General features: G+C 44.9%; 1 protein-coding gene across 8 annotated transcripts in view; it reads left to right on the plus strand.

Annotated features, from left to right (window-relative positions):
• The window catches only part of Ubr4 (ubiquitin protein ligase E3 component n-recognin 4), a 128,393-nt gene that overhangs the window by 49,663 nt on the left and 63,042 nt on the right, over positions 1 to 15,688 (plus strand). For 3 of the 8 annotated variants that reach the window (XM_013507391.1, XM_005409791.2, XM_005409792.2), the window contains exons 43-59: positions 268 to 495; positions 803 to 960; positions 1,815 to 1,986; positions 2,245 to 2,446; positions 3,258 to 3,421; positions 3,731 to 3,947; positions 4,767 to 4,983; positions 5,688 to 5,720; positions 6,855 to 6,918; positions 7,364 to 7,498; positions 8,511 to 8,685; positions 9,531 to 9,671; positions 11,235 to 11,356; positions 12,007 to 12,118; positions 13,836 to 13,966; positions 14,085 to 14,262; positions 14,722 to 14,826. In XM_013507391.1, the coding sequence (XP_013362845.1) occupies positions 268 to 495; positions 803 to 960; positions 1,815 to 1,986; positions 2,245 to 2,446; positions 3,258 to 3,421; positions 3,731 to 3,947; positions 4,767 to 4,983; positions 5,688 to 5,720; positions 6,855 to 6,918; positions 7,364 to 7,498; positions 8,511 to 8,685; positions 9,531 to 9,671; positions 11,235 to 11,356; positions 12,007 to 12,118; positions 13,836 to 13,966; positions 14,085 to 14,262; positions 14,722 to 14,826 (2,554 nt within the window). The remainder of the gene's footprint in view (positions 1 to 267; positions 496 to 802; positions 961 to 1,814; positions 1,987 to 2,244; positions 2,447 to 3,257; positions 3,422 to 3,730; positions 3,948 to 4,766; positions 4,984 to 5,687; positions 5,721 to 6,854; positions 6,919 to 7,363; positions 7,499 to 8,510; positions 8,686 to 9,530; positions 9,672 to 11,234; positions 11,357 to 12,006; positions 12,119 to 13,835; positions 13,967 to 14,084; positions 14,263 to 14,721; positions 14,827 to 15,688) is intronic. The other 5 variants (XM_013507393.1, XM_005409793.2, XM_013507392.1 and 2 more) reach the window with 4 other exon arrangements.

Below are 15,688 nucleotides of genomic sequence, written 5' to 3' on the forward strand. Positions count from 1 at the left end.
AAAAAAAAAAAAAAAAAAAAAAAATTGGCCACAGCTAGCATATCAACCACTGTTTAATAGTTCTTCTCTTGACCTAAAGTCCATCCTCACTGTCAAGGTGACTTGAACAATATCCTTCGCTAAGGATTCCCGTTTTGTAGGTACTTGTTGAATAGATAACGAACATATTACTCGTCAAATACAGCTATTAGAATACATCAGCATATTTGGGGGATATTTGGGGACTAAAATAAATTGCCTTTTGCTTTTTTTTTTTTAATCCTGCAGATTTATGATCTGTCTGTTGATGCTTTGAGTCCAACCTTCTACTTTCTCCTACCAAGTTCCAAGATAAGAGATGTTACCTTCCTTTTCAATGAAGAGGGAAAGAACATCATTGTTATCATGTCTTCAGCTGGGTACATCTATACTCAACTCATGGAGGAGGCCAGCAGTGCCCAGCAGGGACCCTTCTATGTCACTAACGTACTGGAGATCAATCATGAAGACCTAAAGGTTAGAGCATGTGTACCACTTTTTTCTGTTCCAGTGCTAGTTTAGCAACTCCTGTGTTGTTGTTCTTTTCTTATTCTTTCTTTGTACTTCTTTTACATAGTAACAAAAACTGTTACTCTTCATGACTGAACTGATTCAACTTGAAGTTGCTTTATTCTTGGGGTGTTTATGAAGTGTACCTGCAGGGTGCCATGCTCAGTGTGTGAGAGCACCTGCTCGTGAGTCAAAACCGTGACCAGCATGCCCTAGATGCTGGTAGCCCAGAGCATGGGGAAGTTAATTCACATGTGTGCCTTTGCCCCTGCAGGACAGTAACAGCCAGGTGGCAGGAGGCGGCGTGTCTGTGTACTACTCTCACGTGCTGCAGGTGCTGTTCTTCAGCTACTGTCAGGGCAAGTCTTTTGCAGCCACCATCAGCAGGACAACTTTGGAGGTGTTGCAGCTCTTCCCCATCAACATCAAGAGGTGGGAATGAGCTTTGAATCTCCACCTCCCAGAGGCCCTGATCCACAGGGCTGCTCCCCTCCCCTTCCAAGCACTGGTCTGTGTCTTGCATCTGGCGAAGTTACTTTTCCTCAGCATTCCTTCCTAGCTAGGAGTCTTTAAACTCAAGTGGCATCCAGGGTTGGGAGGTTGGGCCACATGCATGGTTTGTCGTTCACCATGAAGACTCCCAGCTATAGGAGAGAGTTGGGTGAGGGGAGCTATTCTTACACAGTAAGAAAACCTGTGGACAAGGCAGCAAATGTGAATTTAATAATTACTGAGTTTTGAGAAGGGGACATAAAGTTTCCCTCTGGCAGCAGACTATCAGCAAATAGAACATAGTATTGGTACTGGGGGCATGGTTGGAAGTGGGAGGTGAGAGAAAAGAGACTTTGGGTCTCTTCTAGTCATTTTTATCTGCCACTGAACAGCCATGTGGCACTTTCTGAGGCTTCTCTTTTGGCTAAGTACCTGGTTTGGGATGAAATAAGATGGACACTGATAACGATGTGGATGGAGATCCTTACATAGGACACTAGGTCATCAGTTTTAGGCAAGTCCTTGGCTTCATGCAGTTGACAGGCACGTAGGGCCACCTGTTAGTCCTTGGAGAGCTCACCATGTAGGTTTTAAATGGGGACTTCTCTTGAGGGCGTGCATTGGAGTATCTGAGAGTGTCCGCTGACTCGCAATAAAACTGACCCATGGATAACTGGAATCCTTAGCCAAGGATACTGTTCCAGTTGAGTCAGTAGTGAGGATGGACATTAGATCAAGAGAAGAACTATTCAATGGTAGTTGACATACTAACTGACCAATTGTGTTGTCTGCAGTTCCAATGGTGGCAGTAAGACTTCTCCTGCCCTTTGTCAATGGTCTGAGGTGATGAACCACCCTGGTTTGGTATGTTGTGTCCAGCAAACGACAGGTGTGCCACTGGTAGTGATGGTGAAACCAGACACTTTTCTTATCCAGGAGATTAAGACTCTTCCTGCTAAGGCAAAGGTCAGTGCCAGATTCTCCCATCAGTTTGCTGTGACTTTGTCTGTTTTTATATTAATTAGTTTTTCCCATTTCTTTCAGTAGAGACTTGTAAAAGATTTTATCAATACTTCTCTCCTAACAACTTTTCTTTGCCACTCTTCTATACCCTTTCCTGACTCTGAAGCTAGGTGCATCTCTGCCTGTTTCTGTGGGTTCTAAGCTAGAGGTGTGGGAACTAGTCCCTTCCTCTCTCCCCTCCTTTGCTCTTTCCTCTCTTAGATCCAGGATATGGTTGCCATTAGGCACACAGCCTGCAATGAACAGCAGCGTACGACCATGATCTTGCTGTGCGAGGATGGCAGCCTGCGTATATACATGGCCAACGTGGAGAACACTTCATACTGGCTCCAGCCATCCCTGCAGCCCAGCAGTGTCATCAGCATCATGAAACCTGTGCGGAAGCGCAAAACAGCTACGATTAGTAAGACCCTGTCTTCACTCTTGTGGGGAATGTGCATGACAGATGTTTAGAGACAGAGTAGTTGCTGTAAATATCTGTAAAGAAATGGTAACTCTCCTCCTTGTACATTCAGTGAAGTTAGAGATAGGTGCTAGCCAATTTCCTGAAAGCAAAGGTACCTATTGCATATCCACTGCAGATCAGCAATTATTTGGTGCCCTGTAAAGAGTGATGACTTTGGCTTTGTTTGAGGAATTTTCTTTCTGGATTTAGGGTAGTTGGCTTGCCTGAGACTGAATGGATTACAGAGTGTATCCTTTCAGTTGGTTAATTCTCCACTGGAGTAGTATAGAACCCAGCACAGGTATCTGTGCTGGGGCTCTTGTTGGCAGATAAGAGGATTCTTCAGGGAAGAGAAGCTTCGATTTGGAGTGAATGAAGCCAGCCAAGAAAAGACTGTTGCAGGGATCATCACATTGCCTTAAATTACCTCTAGAGTCTGTGTTTGAGATAATGGTATAAGTCACCCAACTAAAGAAATATCTTCTCCTGTTTGTTGTAATAAACTAGAGCCCATTCTTGCTAACTATACACCCAACAGCAATACCAGATTTGTCAGTATTACTAGGATACATGGTTAGAGATGATGACTGCTGGAGCGCTGACCACATGTAGGCATCTTGCTGATGCAGACACTATAATTCATAGTTGGCTTAAAGAGAGTGGAGTGTAAACGTGGCTTAGGGAGAGTCTTTAGCCATGGGCTATGAACAGAGGTGCCAGAGACTGCACACACCAAGGCGCTCTGGCAACCTGGTACTATTCTCCACAGCAACCCGCACATCCACCCAGGTGACTTTCCCCATTGACTTCTTTGAACACAATCAGCAATTGACAGATGTGGAGTTTGGTGGTAATGACCTCCTACAAGTCTACAATGCACAACAGATAAAGCACCGGCTGAACTCAACTGGCATGTATGTGGCCAATACCAAGGTGAGGACTGTGCTAGGTTGGGTTCAATCCTTGGGCAGAAGGGCTTGTAGTCATGATTGGAGAACATGTCCCCTTTGAGAAGGCAAGTGTGAAGCATATGCTTCAAGTTACTAGCGCTTCATTTTGGTTAACTGTTTAGGAACAGTTGATTTTTCTCACACACTGAAGGACTTGCATCCCAGGATGCTAGGTTTCCCCCTTAACCAGCAGGGTAGTGCCTCAGAGGGCAGCGAGAGGTTGATAATGCTGGGGAGAAAGAATCCTTTAAGAACTTTTCAGTTTTTTGATGTGTGCCTTTTGTCCCGACAGCCTGGTGGCTTCACCATTGAGATTAGCAACAACAACAGCACTATGGTGATGACAGGCATGCGGATCCAGATTGGGACTCAGGCCATTGAACGAGCCCCGTCATATATTGAGATCTTTGGCAGAACTATGCAGCTTAATTTGAGTCGCTCACGCTGGTTTGACTTCCCTTTCACCAGAGAGGAAGCCTTGCAAGCTGATAAGAAGCTGAACCTCTTCAGTAAGTTCCCAACCCCTGGTACTGACTCAGTCCTTCTCATTATGACCACAGAATTAGAGGCTCCCTGTCTATGGCTGTCCAGTGTTCTGAGATACCCTCCACTTTACTGGTATCGCTGTGGGCTCTGCCACCAGGAAACTTGGACTATTACTTGAAATGTAAAAGAGGCAAGGCACCTGGAAAGGAAAATACTTGAGAATGGCAGTGGTAAATATAAGGTTAACTTGGGTAAGGATTCACCTTTGCAGTAGGGCTGCTTCCATGTTTAGGCAGAAAGAAGCCAAGACTGTCATGGGAGCTCACCCGACTTTCAAGCACAGATGAAGGCCTCAGGTCACATATCTCTGACATGTGTCTGAGAAAGCCTTGGTTGGTCATCGGAAACTTAAAACCATCCAAATACAATTTCCTGAGTCTTCCTTAAGATTGGCATCTTCTTTTAATGTTTACTGGCCATCTAATAGTCTTCTAGAAATAGTTTCTCAAAGTATGAATGGTGATAACCTGTACTTTGAACAAAGGAATGGCTTAAAGACCCTTGGGAGTGAGGGGTGGGAGATATGATACTCTGATTGCGTAAGAGGATCTTTACAGCGCTGTTTGGGTTGCCACAGTAGACTTCATAGATTTTGGTCCGTAGAACTATTTCTTTGCATGTGACATCTAAAGTGCTGCTGGTGTCTCAGGAGATAAACTTCCTGTGTCTGTAAAAGTGATGTGATTTGTCCTTTGTCCAGCATGGTCTGGTTATTGCTTTGGAGAAGTGACAGTAGCTCTTTAGAGAAAGTGCTTCCTAAATTCTTCTCTTGCTTATTGCAGTCGGTGCCTCAGTGGATCCAGCAGGTGTCACCATGATAGATGCTGTAAAAATTTATGGCAAGACTAAGGAGCAGTTTGGCTGGCCGGATGAGCCCCCAGAAGAATTCCCATCTGCCTCTGTCAGCAACATCTGCCCTTCCAACCTGAGCCAGAGTAATGGCACTGGAGAGAGCGACTCAGCTGCCCCTACCACAACCAGCGGCAATGTTCTGGAGAGGTACCACACTTACAGGGATTGGCTTTGGTTTTTACCATTTTCCACTCACTGCCCAACCTTGCTATGTCTTGAGAGAGTCAGTGTCTGGAACCATCCCAAGTATAGCCTGTGATACTCAAATTTTCGCACAGCTCTGCCACATTCAGTGTCTCCTTAGTGTGTGACTAAGCCTGAAAAATAGGCTGAGAGTCATTGATTCCAGAGTCTGTGCCTGGGCAGAAATTCTGTGCCTTTCTCAAAGCTCAGTAACCTTTGGAATAGCTGGATTATGATTCAGCCTTGCTGAAATAATAGGGAAACAGCCTCCCTTCCATGCTGAGTGCATCATCTTCTCATCTTTCTCTGCAGTAGCTCCTTTGTGACATTGCCAGCAAGAGAGGCTGCTGCTGCATCTTATAGCAGAGCAGAGTCTCCTTCAGTCTCCCTACGGTGGCATTCTTAAGCATCGTGCTTGGCTTCTTTGTGCTAGGTAGCTGCTGGTTTGCCATGGTAGACAAAATAATTCATGATGTAAGATTGTGAGTTTCTTACATTGTAAGCCATGAGAAGAGCCGTGCTTGGATTCACTGCCTCCTACCAGCAGTTTCCCCACTTCTCTTTCTTTTTTCCCCACCCTGTTCATATATGGTTTGCTTAGGATGTGTTTCCAGGTTTCTCTGAGCTTCACATTTTTTTTTCTTTTTTTCCTTTGCTTCTCCCCCAAGTTCTGAAACTGAGTCCCTAACCAAGCTGGACCGGTTAGTATGCCCTCTTTCTTTTGTCTGCACGAATGAGTGTGTGTCAGAGAGCAGCATATGCGATGGTGTGGCTTTGCGTTGATTCCGCTTCTGTCGAGAGTCCTTCTGCTTCTTTCTGTTCCCATTGCATGGCTGCAGAGCTCTCCCTGTGTATAAATGGACCATCCCCCAGATTTTGAGTGCACTATTGTTGTTGCTGCTTGGACTCTCAGCTTGCTCTTCCTTACCTCAGTCTTTGCTGCTCCTCCTCTATAGTGGATGAGAAGGAGGGGGGCAAGCAAAAAGTCCCGCCATCTGATGAGCCACTGGAGAGCTTGTTCTGTCATGTTTGTTCTGCCCGTCAGTTCTTCTCCCCTAGCTCTTTATTTTCTTCCTCCACCCCTTACCCCATTTCTCTGTAGCTACCTTCTCAATACTTTTCTTCCTCTGTCCAGAGCTTCAACTGTCAGGATGTTAGTCTTTTTACTGTGCCATATTAAATTCAAAGGAGTAAGCTCTGAGAGCCTGTTACTTGGTATCCTGTAATAGTTGGGCCTCCTGTTTCTTCCCCAGAGGAGAACTGCCAGTTTTTTAAAGATACTTTGTTGTACCCTTTGAATGTTGGCAAGTGGAGTGCACCTAAAGATACATTGTATTTGCTCTGCCATACTTAGAGACTCATAGAAAATACCTGTGTGCGTTTTCTTCGAGGTGTAAGTAAAGTCTAGCCTTACCCTTCCCAATAAAAGAGGGTGGCTTTAACCTTTCCTTTGTGTCTCCCTTTGCCCACTGATCTCTGGGCACCTGAGCCTTGGGTCCCCTTGCATCAGGACTGTTAAGCCCATCTCAGTGATCCCTGCCACAGGCAGCAGAAAGAAGCACTTTTATCCTCTTTGAGGAGGAAAAGCCCTGTCTTTGAATTATGGATTATGAACATGGCCTCAGGTTGATCTCCAAGCAGGAGCCAGGTTTCTCCTGGCCTGTAACACAGGCAGTGATATGCATGGTGCCTGTGGCAGGTCTTATTGTGCTTTGATTTTGTATTTGGCATTCATTAGCTGTCCCCAAGGTCCTCACAACTATAGTTTGCCTAGGCTAAAGTGTGAGGCGGAGAGAACGGTTGTTGTACTCAAGCCAGGTTTTCTGTCTCCCCAGGCTGGTTGTGAGTTCTTTAGAAGCCCTGGAAAGCTGCTTTGCTGTTGGTCCAATCATCGAGAAGGCAAGTCACTTCTTCAAAGCACATGGGAGCTTTCTGAAGAGGCAGGAAGTCAGTGGAGTTGTTTGAGGCCCCGAGGCCTCACAGCTAAAAAACACTTAGAGCCTAATCTTGATTTTCAAAGAAGCTCTAGAGAAGTCTTTGGCTTTGGGCCTCATGTCCCGCTTTTGGGGACTATAGTAGGAAGAATAGGAGATGTGTCATAGTAGGGAGAACACTGGCACATAAATGCTGCATGGGACTCATTAGCTTCGATCCTGGCTCTTCACCTCTGATTTAGGAGGATTGTAATTTTTGTAACATTTTTATTTTCTGTGTTTTGCTCTTTGCAGTCTATGGCATATAACTGAACCCTAGTGACCTTGAGGGAAGGAAGGGGGAGGGCAAGATAGAGAGTTCTGCATTGAGATGCTAGGATTAGTAATAACTTTGCCATCTTTCACATCAGGAGAGAAACAAGAATGCAGCTCAGGAGCTGGCTACTTTGCTGCTGTCCCTGCCGGCTCCTGCCAGTGTCCAACAGCAGTCCAAGAGCCTTCTGGCCAGCCTGCACACCAGTCGCTCAGCCTATCACAGCCACAAGGTAATCGTTCCCTCTCAGGGAGGCCTTCTGTAGACATGGAAGTTGTGGTCCTGACAGGGAATCAAGTAAGTTGGCTTTACGTGTGTAAAGCAAGAGCCCTAGCTGAGTGAGCTGGAGAAAGGACTGTAGCGCTGAGATTGGACCCAGAGTCTAAAGCTTCTCCTAAGAAGTAGAAGAACACCACTCACAACTGATAACACAGCTGATGGGCCACTTATTTGCATTATTTTTCTGTCCCTTTAACAGGATCAACAAAACTTTTAAAAAGAAAGGGCGAGACTCTGGGTGTGGGTGGCAGCTTCTGCCAGGAAGAGAGTGAGGGGAAGGGGACTCAAGAGGACCGGTGGTGTTTTCAGCCGGCAGCAGGGGTTGGCATGTGCAGTACATACTCTTGTGGGAAGCATTTGTTGAATGGTGGTAGCTGGGGGGCCTCTGAGGTGAAGCTGGGGAGAGAGGGTCTCACCCGTGAGAGTCAGTGGCTGCCAAAGAAGGTAAGTTGGCCAGTTTCTGTAGATGGAAAAGATACATTACAGACCCTTGAAGAAGAAGGGTTCAGGGGAGAAGCCACCTGCCCAGAAACGTAGGTTAACTTTTGTCCCTTTGGCCCATAAAAATGAGAAGTATTTTATCTGCTGAGCCTCCCAAGGAAAGTGCATTTTGGAACTACGGTCCTTAACCAATAGGAACCTGCTAAGAACTGAGTCTTCACCTGGAGGAAAGAGATCTCAGCTGCTGCGGCTCTGGGGAATTGAATGGAATCAGACTTTCCTTCCCATTGTACTTTGATACTGACTTCATGGCTTTTGACTTTTTAAACATGTCAGTGTTCTATGTATTAAGGAATTTAACATACTGGCCTGCGTAGAAGATTTGTCTAGGTAGTTGGTGGTGATTAGCCTGCTGTCTTGACAGGAAGTAACAATCCTGACCATCTGCCAGCTCTCCTCTGTTCTGTGTTTTAGTGCCCAGCCCTTGCTTCTGGTTGATTCTCTGTGATGCTGCTGTTTTATAGGATCAGGCCTTGCTGAGCAAAGCTGTGCAGTGTCTCAACACATCCAGTAAGGAAGGCAAGGATCTGGACCCGGAAGTTTTCCAGAGACTGGTGATCACAGCTCGCTCCATTGCGATCATGCGTCCTAATAACCTTGTCCACTTTACGGAGTCAAAGCTGCCCCAGATGGAAACAGGTGAACTTGGCCTGTGTGGCCGTGGTCCTGAAATCTGCTTAATGCACCTTCTTTACCCTCATGCTTTCCATTCTTACTGACCTTGGACTGACTTTGTGCTCTGAGACAGGGGTTTTATTCCCTGATCTTTATACCTTGTGGGATATAATTAGGATTATACCTTGTTAAGTGAATTCCCTTTCCAGTGGTCACGGCGTTGATCATCTTTGAGTTTATGTAGTGTTCTGGACATCGGGTACAGTCTGTCTCTGTAGTTACTGCCTCTTGTGGTCTTTAGGAAAAAGTGAAGCGTGGTTAGCCCTGCCTGTGTTGAACTCATGGGTTTGGATCTTGCACTTACATTCTGTTCTTTTGCTAGTGTTTTAGTGTCCTTTCTCAGTGATTCATTCTGTTTCCTCACTTCTCCTCACATTGGCTGGGTACCAAACCAGTAGAGTTTATTGACGCCTTTATAGTCTCCTGTCCTTTGCGTGTTCTCATACCCCATTGCCATCCTGCTCATCCTTCTAACACTACAGCCCTGGAATCATTGTAGAGAAATCTCAGATGTTCTCCTAGGTTCTAGAAGTTGAACAGTTGGAATGGACATGTCTAAATCGCTGTAAAGATCCTGAATGCTCCCTTTCTACTTAATTCTAACATACAATGTTTTCTGTGATATTCCTTTCCCAGACTGTTTTTTTCCTAGATGTGCCTGCTGGAATCTAGGGATAGTTGGCATATTGATTGGGGCCCCACTTGAAACTCCCTCCGCAGGCAAGCTCCCTTGACCTGAGTTAACCTTAAAACAAATTAAATTCCATCTGAGATTTACCATCATCAATAATTTTCTTTCTCTTGTGTAGAAGGAATGGATGAGGGAAAAGAACCGCAGAAACAGGCGGAAGGAGACTGCTGTAGTTTCATCACCCAGCTCGTGAATCATTTCTGGAAACTCCATGCATCCAAGCCCAAGAATGCTTTCTTGGCACCTGCCTGCCTGCCAGGTATTATGTTAAAAGAATACTTGAATCTTGACATTTAAGGATGTCAATATAAATTTTGTCTTTGAATAGCTATGACTTTTAGCCTCTAGCATCTGTTTCTTTCTGAATTAATAACTGGGAAATAGAAATCTGTAAGATTAGGGGCTGGGGATATAGCTCAGTGGCACAAGCGCCTGCCTGGCAAGCGTAAGGTCCTGAGTTTGATCCCTGGTACCAAAAAAGTGCATTTCCAATATGAGAATTAGTAGTGTGGCAGAGTTGGATATCCTTGTACTATGTCTCTTTATGTGGGGCTGCATATTTCACATAAAGAAACACTTCTGGGGCATGTGTGTGCATGCATGTGTGTATGTTCTTAGTGACATTTATAATTTTTTTAAAAATTTATTTGCAGTAGTGCAATTAGGGGTAATTGGGTAATTAGGATCAAATTAGGGGTACTCTATCATTGAGGCTCCGTCTCCAGCCCTTTCTCCTCTCTTCCTTTCCTCCTTTCCTGATTTCCCTTCCTCCCTACCTCCTTCAGCGTCTTGCTAACTTTCCCAGGTGGGACTCAAACTTGTGGTCCTCCTGCCTTGGCCTCCCTAAATTCTGGAATTGCAGGCATGGGCCACCACTGTCAACTTATAATTTTTTTAAAAAAAATTTTTAAGAACTTGGTTCAATGCTAGCTCAAAAGGTAAAAAATTGAACATAGGCCTTGAGAATTATTTCCAGAATTACTCTGCCACGGATATCTAACTTTGGATACTACTGAAAGTTTAGGTGGAAGAAGGGGGATCTGAGTAGCAGTAGAGAAAAATAGAATGACGTGGTAGTCATTTGTGTTTGGAGATTACTTGGGTGATAAAGTAAAAGACTTCTCAAGGTGATGTTTTGTCATCACCTAAGGTTTAAGGGTTGTAGGGGATACTTAGGATCTTGCCTGTCCCTTCACATTTCCCTGCTTCATCTTTTCCTTTGCAGAGTGGGCCACTACTTAATTCTGGCCAGTAGGATGTCTGGAAAGGCTTTTGAGGACAGTTTGGGAGATTAGGAGACTGTTACTAAGATAAATAAAAATGGATAATGCCGACAAGCTATATTCTTTTTTTTTTCCTGGTACTGAGAATCGAACTCATGACCTTGCACTTGCCAGGCAGGCGCTGTGCCGCTGAGCTAAAACCCCAGCCCCAACAAGTTATATTCTTTTCTCTCTCGCTCTCTCTTTTGTTTTTTTCTTTTGAAATGGGGTTTCACAGTGTTGTTCAGGCTGGCTTTGAACTCACTATGTAGCCCAGCTTGGCCTTAAACTCATGGCAATCCTCATGCCTCAGCGTCCCTAGTGCTTTGATTACAGGTTTGTGCCTCCACACCTGGCTCTGACAAGCTGTATTCTGTGTGTGTGTGTATGTGTGTGTGTGTGTGTGTGTGTGTGTGTGTGTTGACTTGTTTTACTCTGTGTGCACTCATCATTTTTTTATTACCTTGACTTGTGCATGGCTATGATTTATGCTTTTGTCTCATGCTTTCAAATGTCTGTAGAGGTTCTTCCAGTAGAGATGGTATTTTTCCTCCCTTCAGGCCTCACTCATATTGAAGCTACTGTCAATGCACTGGTGGACATTATCCATGGCTACTGCACTTGTGAGCTGGACTGTATCAATACAGCATCCAAGATCTACATGCAGATGCTTCTGTGTCCTGTACGTATCAAGCACAACCCCAGATAGCTCTTGTTGGTCTGAGAATGTCTGGAAAAAATTTCAAGAAGCGTTTTAAACTAATGAAATAAAGTAGACTTAAAGGACAGGGATAGGAATTAATAATTTTAATATCAATAAAAGCTCAAAGGTTTTATAGCATGGAAGAGTGATATTTGAAAAGAAGATGACCTTAATCTTTCCTAGTTAGTGCTGAATCCTAGTCTGGTGCTTGCTACATACAGTACTTAGTGTTATGTAAGTATTACATAAGTGAGTGCATGTGTGAAGGTAGTAAGATTTCTGTTTCCAGTGACCCGGTCAGCGAAGCTAAGTGTAAAAACACAGTACTGTTTGTAGCACAGATTAAAGAGGAGCCCTGAGGGCCAAAGTGGCTTTCAGGAGCAAATGGCCTGCCAGCCTGTCACCAGGAACTGAGAGAAAGGAAAGTAGTGAATGGGACTCGTGTATGCCAGGGCAGGAAGTACCAATCAGCCTAACCTGCTGGACTTGGTCAGCTTGGTTGCAGGTGAGAACAGATAGTCTTTCAGTATGTGTGTGTCTGTGTGTGTGTGACCAAAAAAGGAACGTGTTACAGCTGGATGCGTGAATAACGTAAAACCTAATTGTAACAGTTTCCTTTTAACCTTTAGGATCCTGCTGTGAGCTTCTCTTGTAAACAAGCTCTAATTCGAGTCCTAAGGCCCAGGAACAAACGGAGACATGTGACACTGCCCTCTTCTCCCCGAAGCAACACTCCAATGGGTAATGGGAGGTCTGGGTTTAGGTTTGAGTCAGGGGTTGAGGGGCGGGGTGTGGGGGACATAGCACTGGAATGTAATGTTTGTGTCAACCAGGGGCCTAAAGCCTTTTGTGTTCCTAATTTTTAACTCTAGTGTTCATTGAAGAATTTAAGATGGTATATTAAAATGATTCAGAAAAATCAAGCCAAGGGTACAGAAAAATACCTGACACAAGGTCCTGCATGATTATTAAAGAAAGGTCTTATAAGAAGAGTTACAAAAATCACAATGACCAAACTCAAAATATATCTGTTTTGGAAAAAAATACTCCTGGCACAGAAGTACAATTAAGGACCCATTTGGTTGCCCAAGGGGCATGAATCCTGAATAAACTTACCTACTAATAATTTGGCAGCACATGTCACAGATTTCCTTTGTGATGCTCTTGGACTTGGTCAAAGCATGACATTTTATGTTTTAGTAAAAGCAGCTCTACAGAGTCTTAAGTAGTAGCATTATGTTGCATAATACTCTGGTTACGTGATTCAAAAGTTAGGTATTAGTAAGATTATGGATATGTAAATTAGCTTGATTGTAGTAATTATTTCACAGTATATATGGATCTCAAAACATGTACACATTAAATATAAATTATTCTGTCATTTAATAAAGAGCAAAAAACAAGTCATGTGTTTTAAAATTTAGTCACATTATAAAGAGCAAAGTAGTATAGTTAATTTACTAATTATTTTATCTAATATGTCAAAATATTATTTTAACATGTCAGTATGAAAAACAATGGAATATGTTACGTTTTTTGATACCGTCTTTGCAGTTCAGTGTATATTTCATACTAGTAGCATGCCTTTTTGGATTAACTACTTTTTAAGAGCTCATTAGCCACATGTAGTTGGTGCCTATGGTGTGGGACATGTAGAGGAATATATATAACTTCGTACATTTTAGGCATTTTCTTGAATAGTATTTATCTTACCTAAGTTTTTGATGAGCTAGGTAACATTTTGTGGCTCTTTGCTCTGGCAAGAACCTACAGTGCAGGTAGCTCAGTGTATCTAATGATGGACATATTTACACGCCTTAATCCATCGAGTGGAAGGCGAGGTCTCTCTCTCTTCTTCTGTCAATAGGGAGTCTCACCTGGACTTCCTCATTAGTATAAGGCCTTTCCATCATTCCGCAGAAAGGGGCCCAGGCAGGGCCAGTTGTGGTGTCCTTGGTTTCCATTCGATGGTTTTACATTTCAGTTCTGGTTCTTGTCATAATGACTACATACTGTGAAAATCTCACCGACCTAGTTGTTTTGCGAAAAAGTGGTGAAATAAACTCTAAGCTACCATGACAGGTGATAGATAAACATTCAGTTACATTATTTCTCCTGTCTTGTTGAAGGTCTCCACCAAATTGGTGAGGACTTGGGGGCCAACCGTCTTAGATTTCTCTGCGTTTGGGATCCAAAGTTGTTCTTTTTCCTTCATTGGCTAGAAAAGTCTCTTTATGTGGGAGCAAGCTTACTCTTAACCACATCTTCCCCGATCCTGCTAGGTCAGAAAGCAAAAGAACAAAGCTTCCAGGCGTAGTACCCTGGAGTTTTGCCTTGGAAGCATAGGGTGCTGGCTGCTGATTTGTCTTGGGCTTCTGTTGCTATGTGATTTATCATACCGTATGTCAGTGGAGGAAAGAGCAAGCTCCTTCAGGTGACTGGGGTTTCTTTGACTCAGGAGACAAGGACGATGATGACGATGATGATGCAGATGAGAAAATGCAGTCATCAGGGATCCCGGATGGTGGTCACATCCGTCAGGAAAGCCAAGAGCAGAGTGAGGTGGACCATGGAGATTTTGAGATGGTGGTGAGTCTGGCAGCAGGAGAGAGGAGGAGGAACTTCAAACTCCCCTCTAGCTCTTATTCAGTGGACTTCCTGAAGTTACCATTTACTGTGGGACACTGACAGAGCTTTCTCTCTGCAGTCTGAGTCGATGGTCCTGGAGACAGCTGAAAATGTCAACAATGGCAACCCCTCTCCCCTGGAGGCCCTGCTGGCAGGTGCAGAGGGCTTTCCCCCCATGCTGGACATCCCGCCGGATGCAGATGACGAGACCATGGTTGAACTAGCCATTGCCCTGAGCCTGCAGCAGGACCAACAAGGTAGAAGGCAATGCCAAGAACAAAGTGGCCCACTGGCCTTGCACAGGAAAGAGGGTTTGGCAGTTACTGATATCCAGCTGACTTAGCTTGTCCCCAGATTGGGAGAGAGGTTGATCTGGGTGAGAGCTGTTCAGAGACACAGGTGGAGAGTGAGAGGGATTGTGGCAGGAATTGCAGGCTGGGAACAATCTCATAGCTTCTGCTAGTTTGGTCTTTTGAATGATTTCCTCCTGAATCTGTTGGATTCCTCTGGCCTCTGTTCTGCCTGAGCTGAAGGATACACTCCACCCTCTCTGTAACTGAACTTGGTGGGTGGACAGCAATGGCTGGTTAACTTCCTCTAGGCCAGAGGGGTCACATGTTGGTGTTTAGAGACTCCTAAGGGCAGCAGGTGGCCAAAGCTATACTATGGTCGGGGTCTGGAGGGGATGTTGTGCTCACTCTCCACTTGTTTCCCAGGCAGCAGCAGCAGTGCCCTGGGCCTGCAGAGCCTGGGACTGTCCGGCCAGGCACCCAGCTCTTCCTCTCTGGACGCAGGAACCCTCTCTGACACCACAGCATCAGGTAACTGTCCACAGCAAGGAGCACGGCTCAGGTCCCCAGGACCTTCAGGCCTTGTTTCCAGTGCTGTGAGAGTGTAACGGGCAGCTGCTTTGACAGGCCATTCTGGACTCCTGCTTCTGCCGTGGCTTTAGGAGTGTGGGTGTGGAAGGTGTAGAGCTGCAGCTTGGCAACGGTGCTTGTGGCTCCGCTTCCTCATATTCTGCATGCTGCCTGGCTTCAGCTGATTCCTGAGGAGAGGTCAGAGAACAGCTTGTAGGCTGATTAGACATAGGGCTTCAATTACAGGTGTTTGGCATTCTTTGTCTGAGTTCTGATGCATTAGGTGGTGTTATAAAGGAGAAGGAGAACTAGAATTCACACCTGTTAACTTTCGCGCTTCATCTGCATGTCAGGGTGAGGCCGCAAGCTAGCCATGTGGGCCTGTGAGTCTGAGAGGTCGGGGTTGTGGACAACAAAATTCACAAGAAATGTTCAGAACTTGTTTTGTCTGTACTTTCAGTCTCTTTTCTAATCTGATAAGAAAAACAAATCTCTGAGTGGAGACCTGGGCCACACAGGAGGATGGCACACCTGAGAAATCCAGCCCCCAGCTAATTTAAGGGTTGATGTGTGCTTATTCAGACTGATGCATTCCTGTATTTGGTCGCCCACCCCTTGAGTTTTACCCTGAGTAGATAAAAAAGAAACTGGCTGTCCCCACCTGCTGCCATGGCTCGTTGCTTTTTTTGAGGTCTCTTTAGTTGCTGTCATTTCAGGCTTTGAGGTCGCTGTCGTGTTGTGCCGGTTGTGTTCGTACCATGCTGTGTGGCTGTCTTGGCTTTCCTCCCCTGTGTATCTCATCCAGCATTTTCCTCCTGTCTCA

The sequence above is a fragment of the Chinchilla lanigera genome, unplaced genomic scaffold (assembly GCF_000276665.1).
Source record: "Chinchilla lanigera isolate Chin_1 unplaced genomic scaffold, ChiLan1.0 scaffold00126, whole genome shotgun sequence".
Taxonomy (NCBI): Eukaryota; Metazoa; Chordata; class Mammalia; order Rodentia; family Chinchillidae; genus Chinchilla; species Chinchilla lanigera.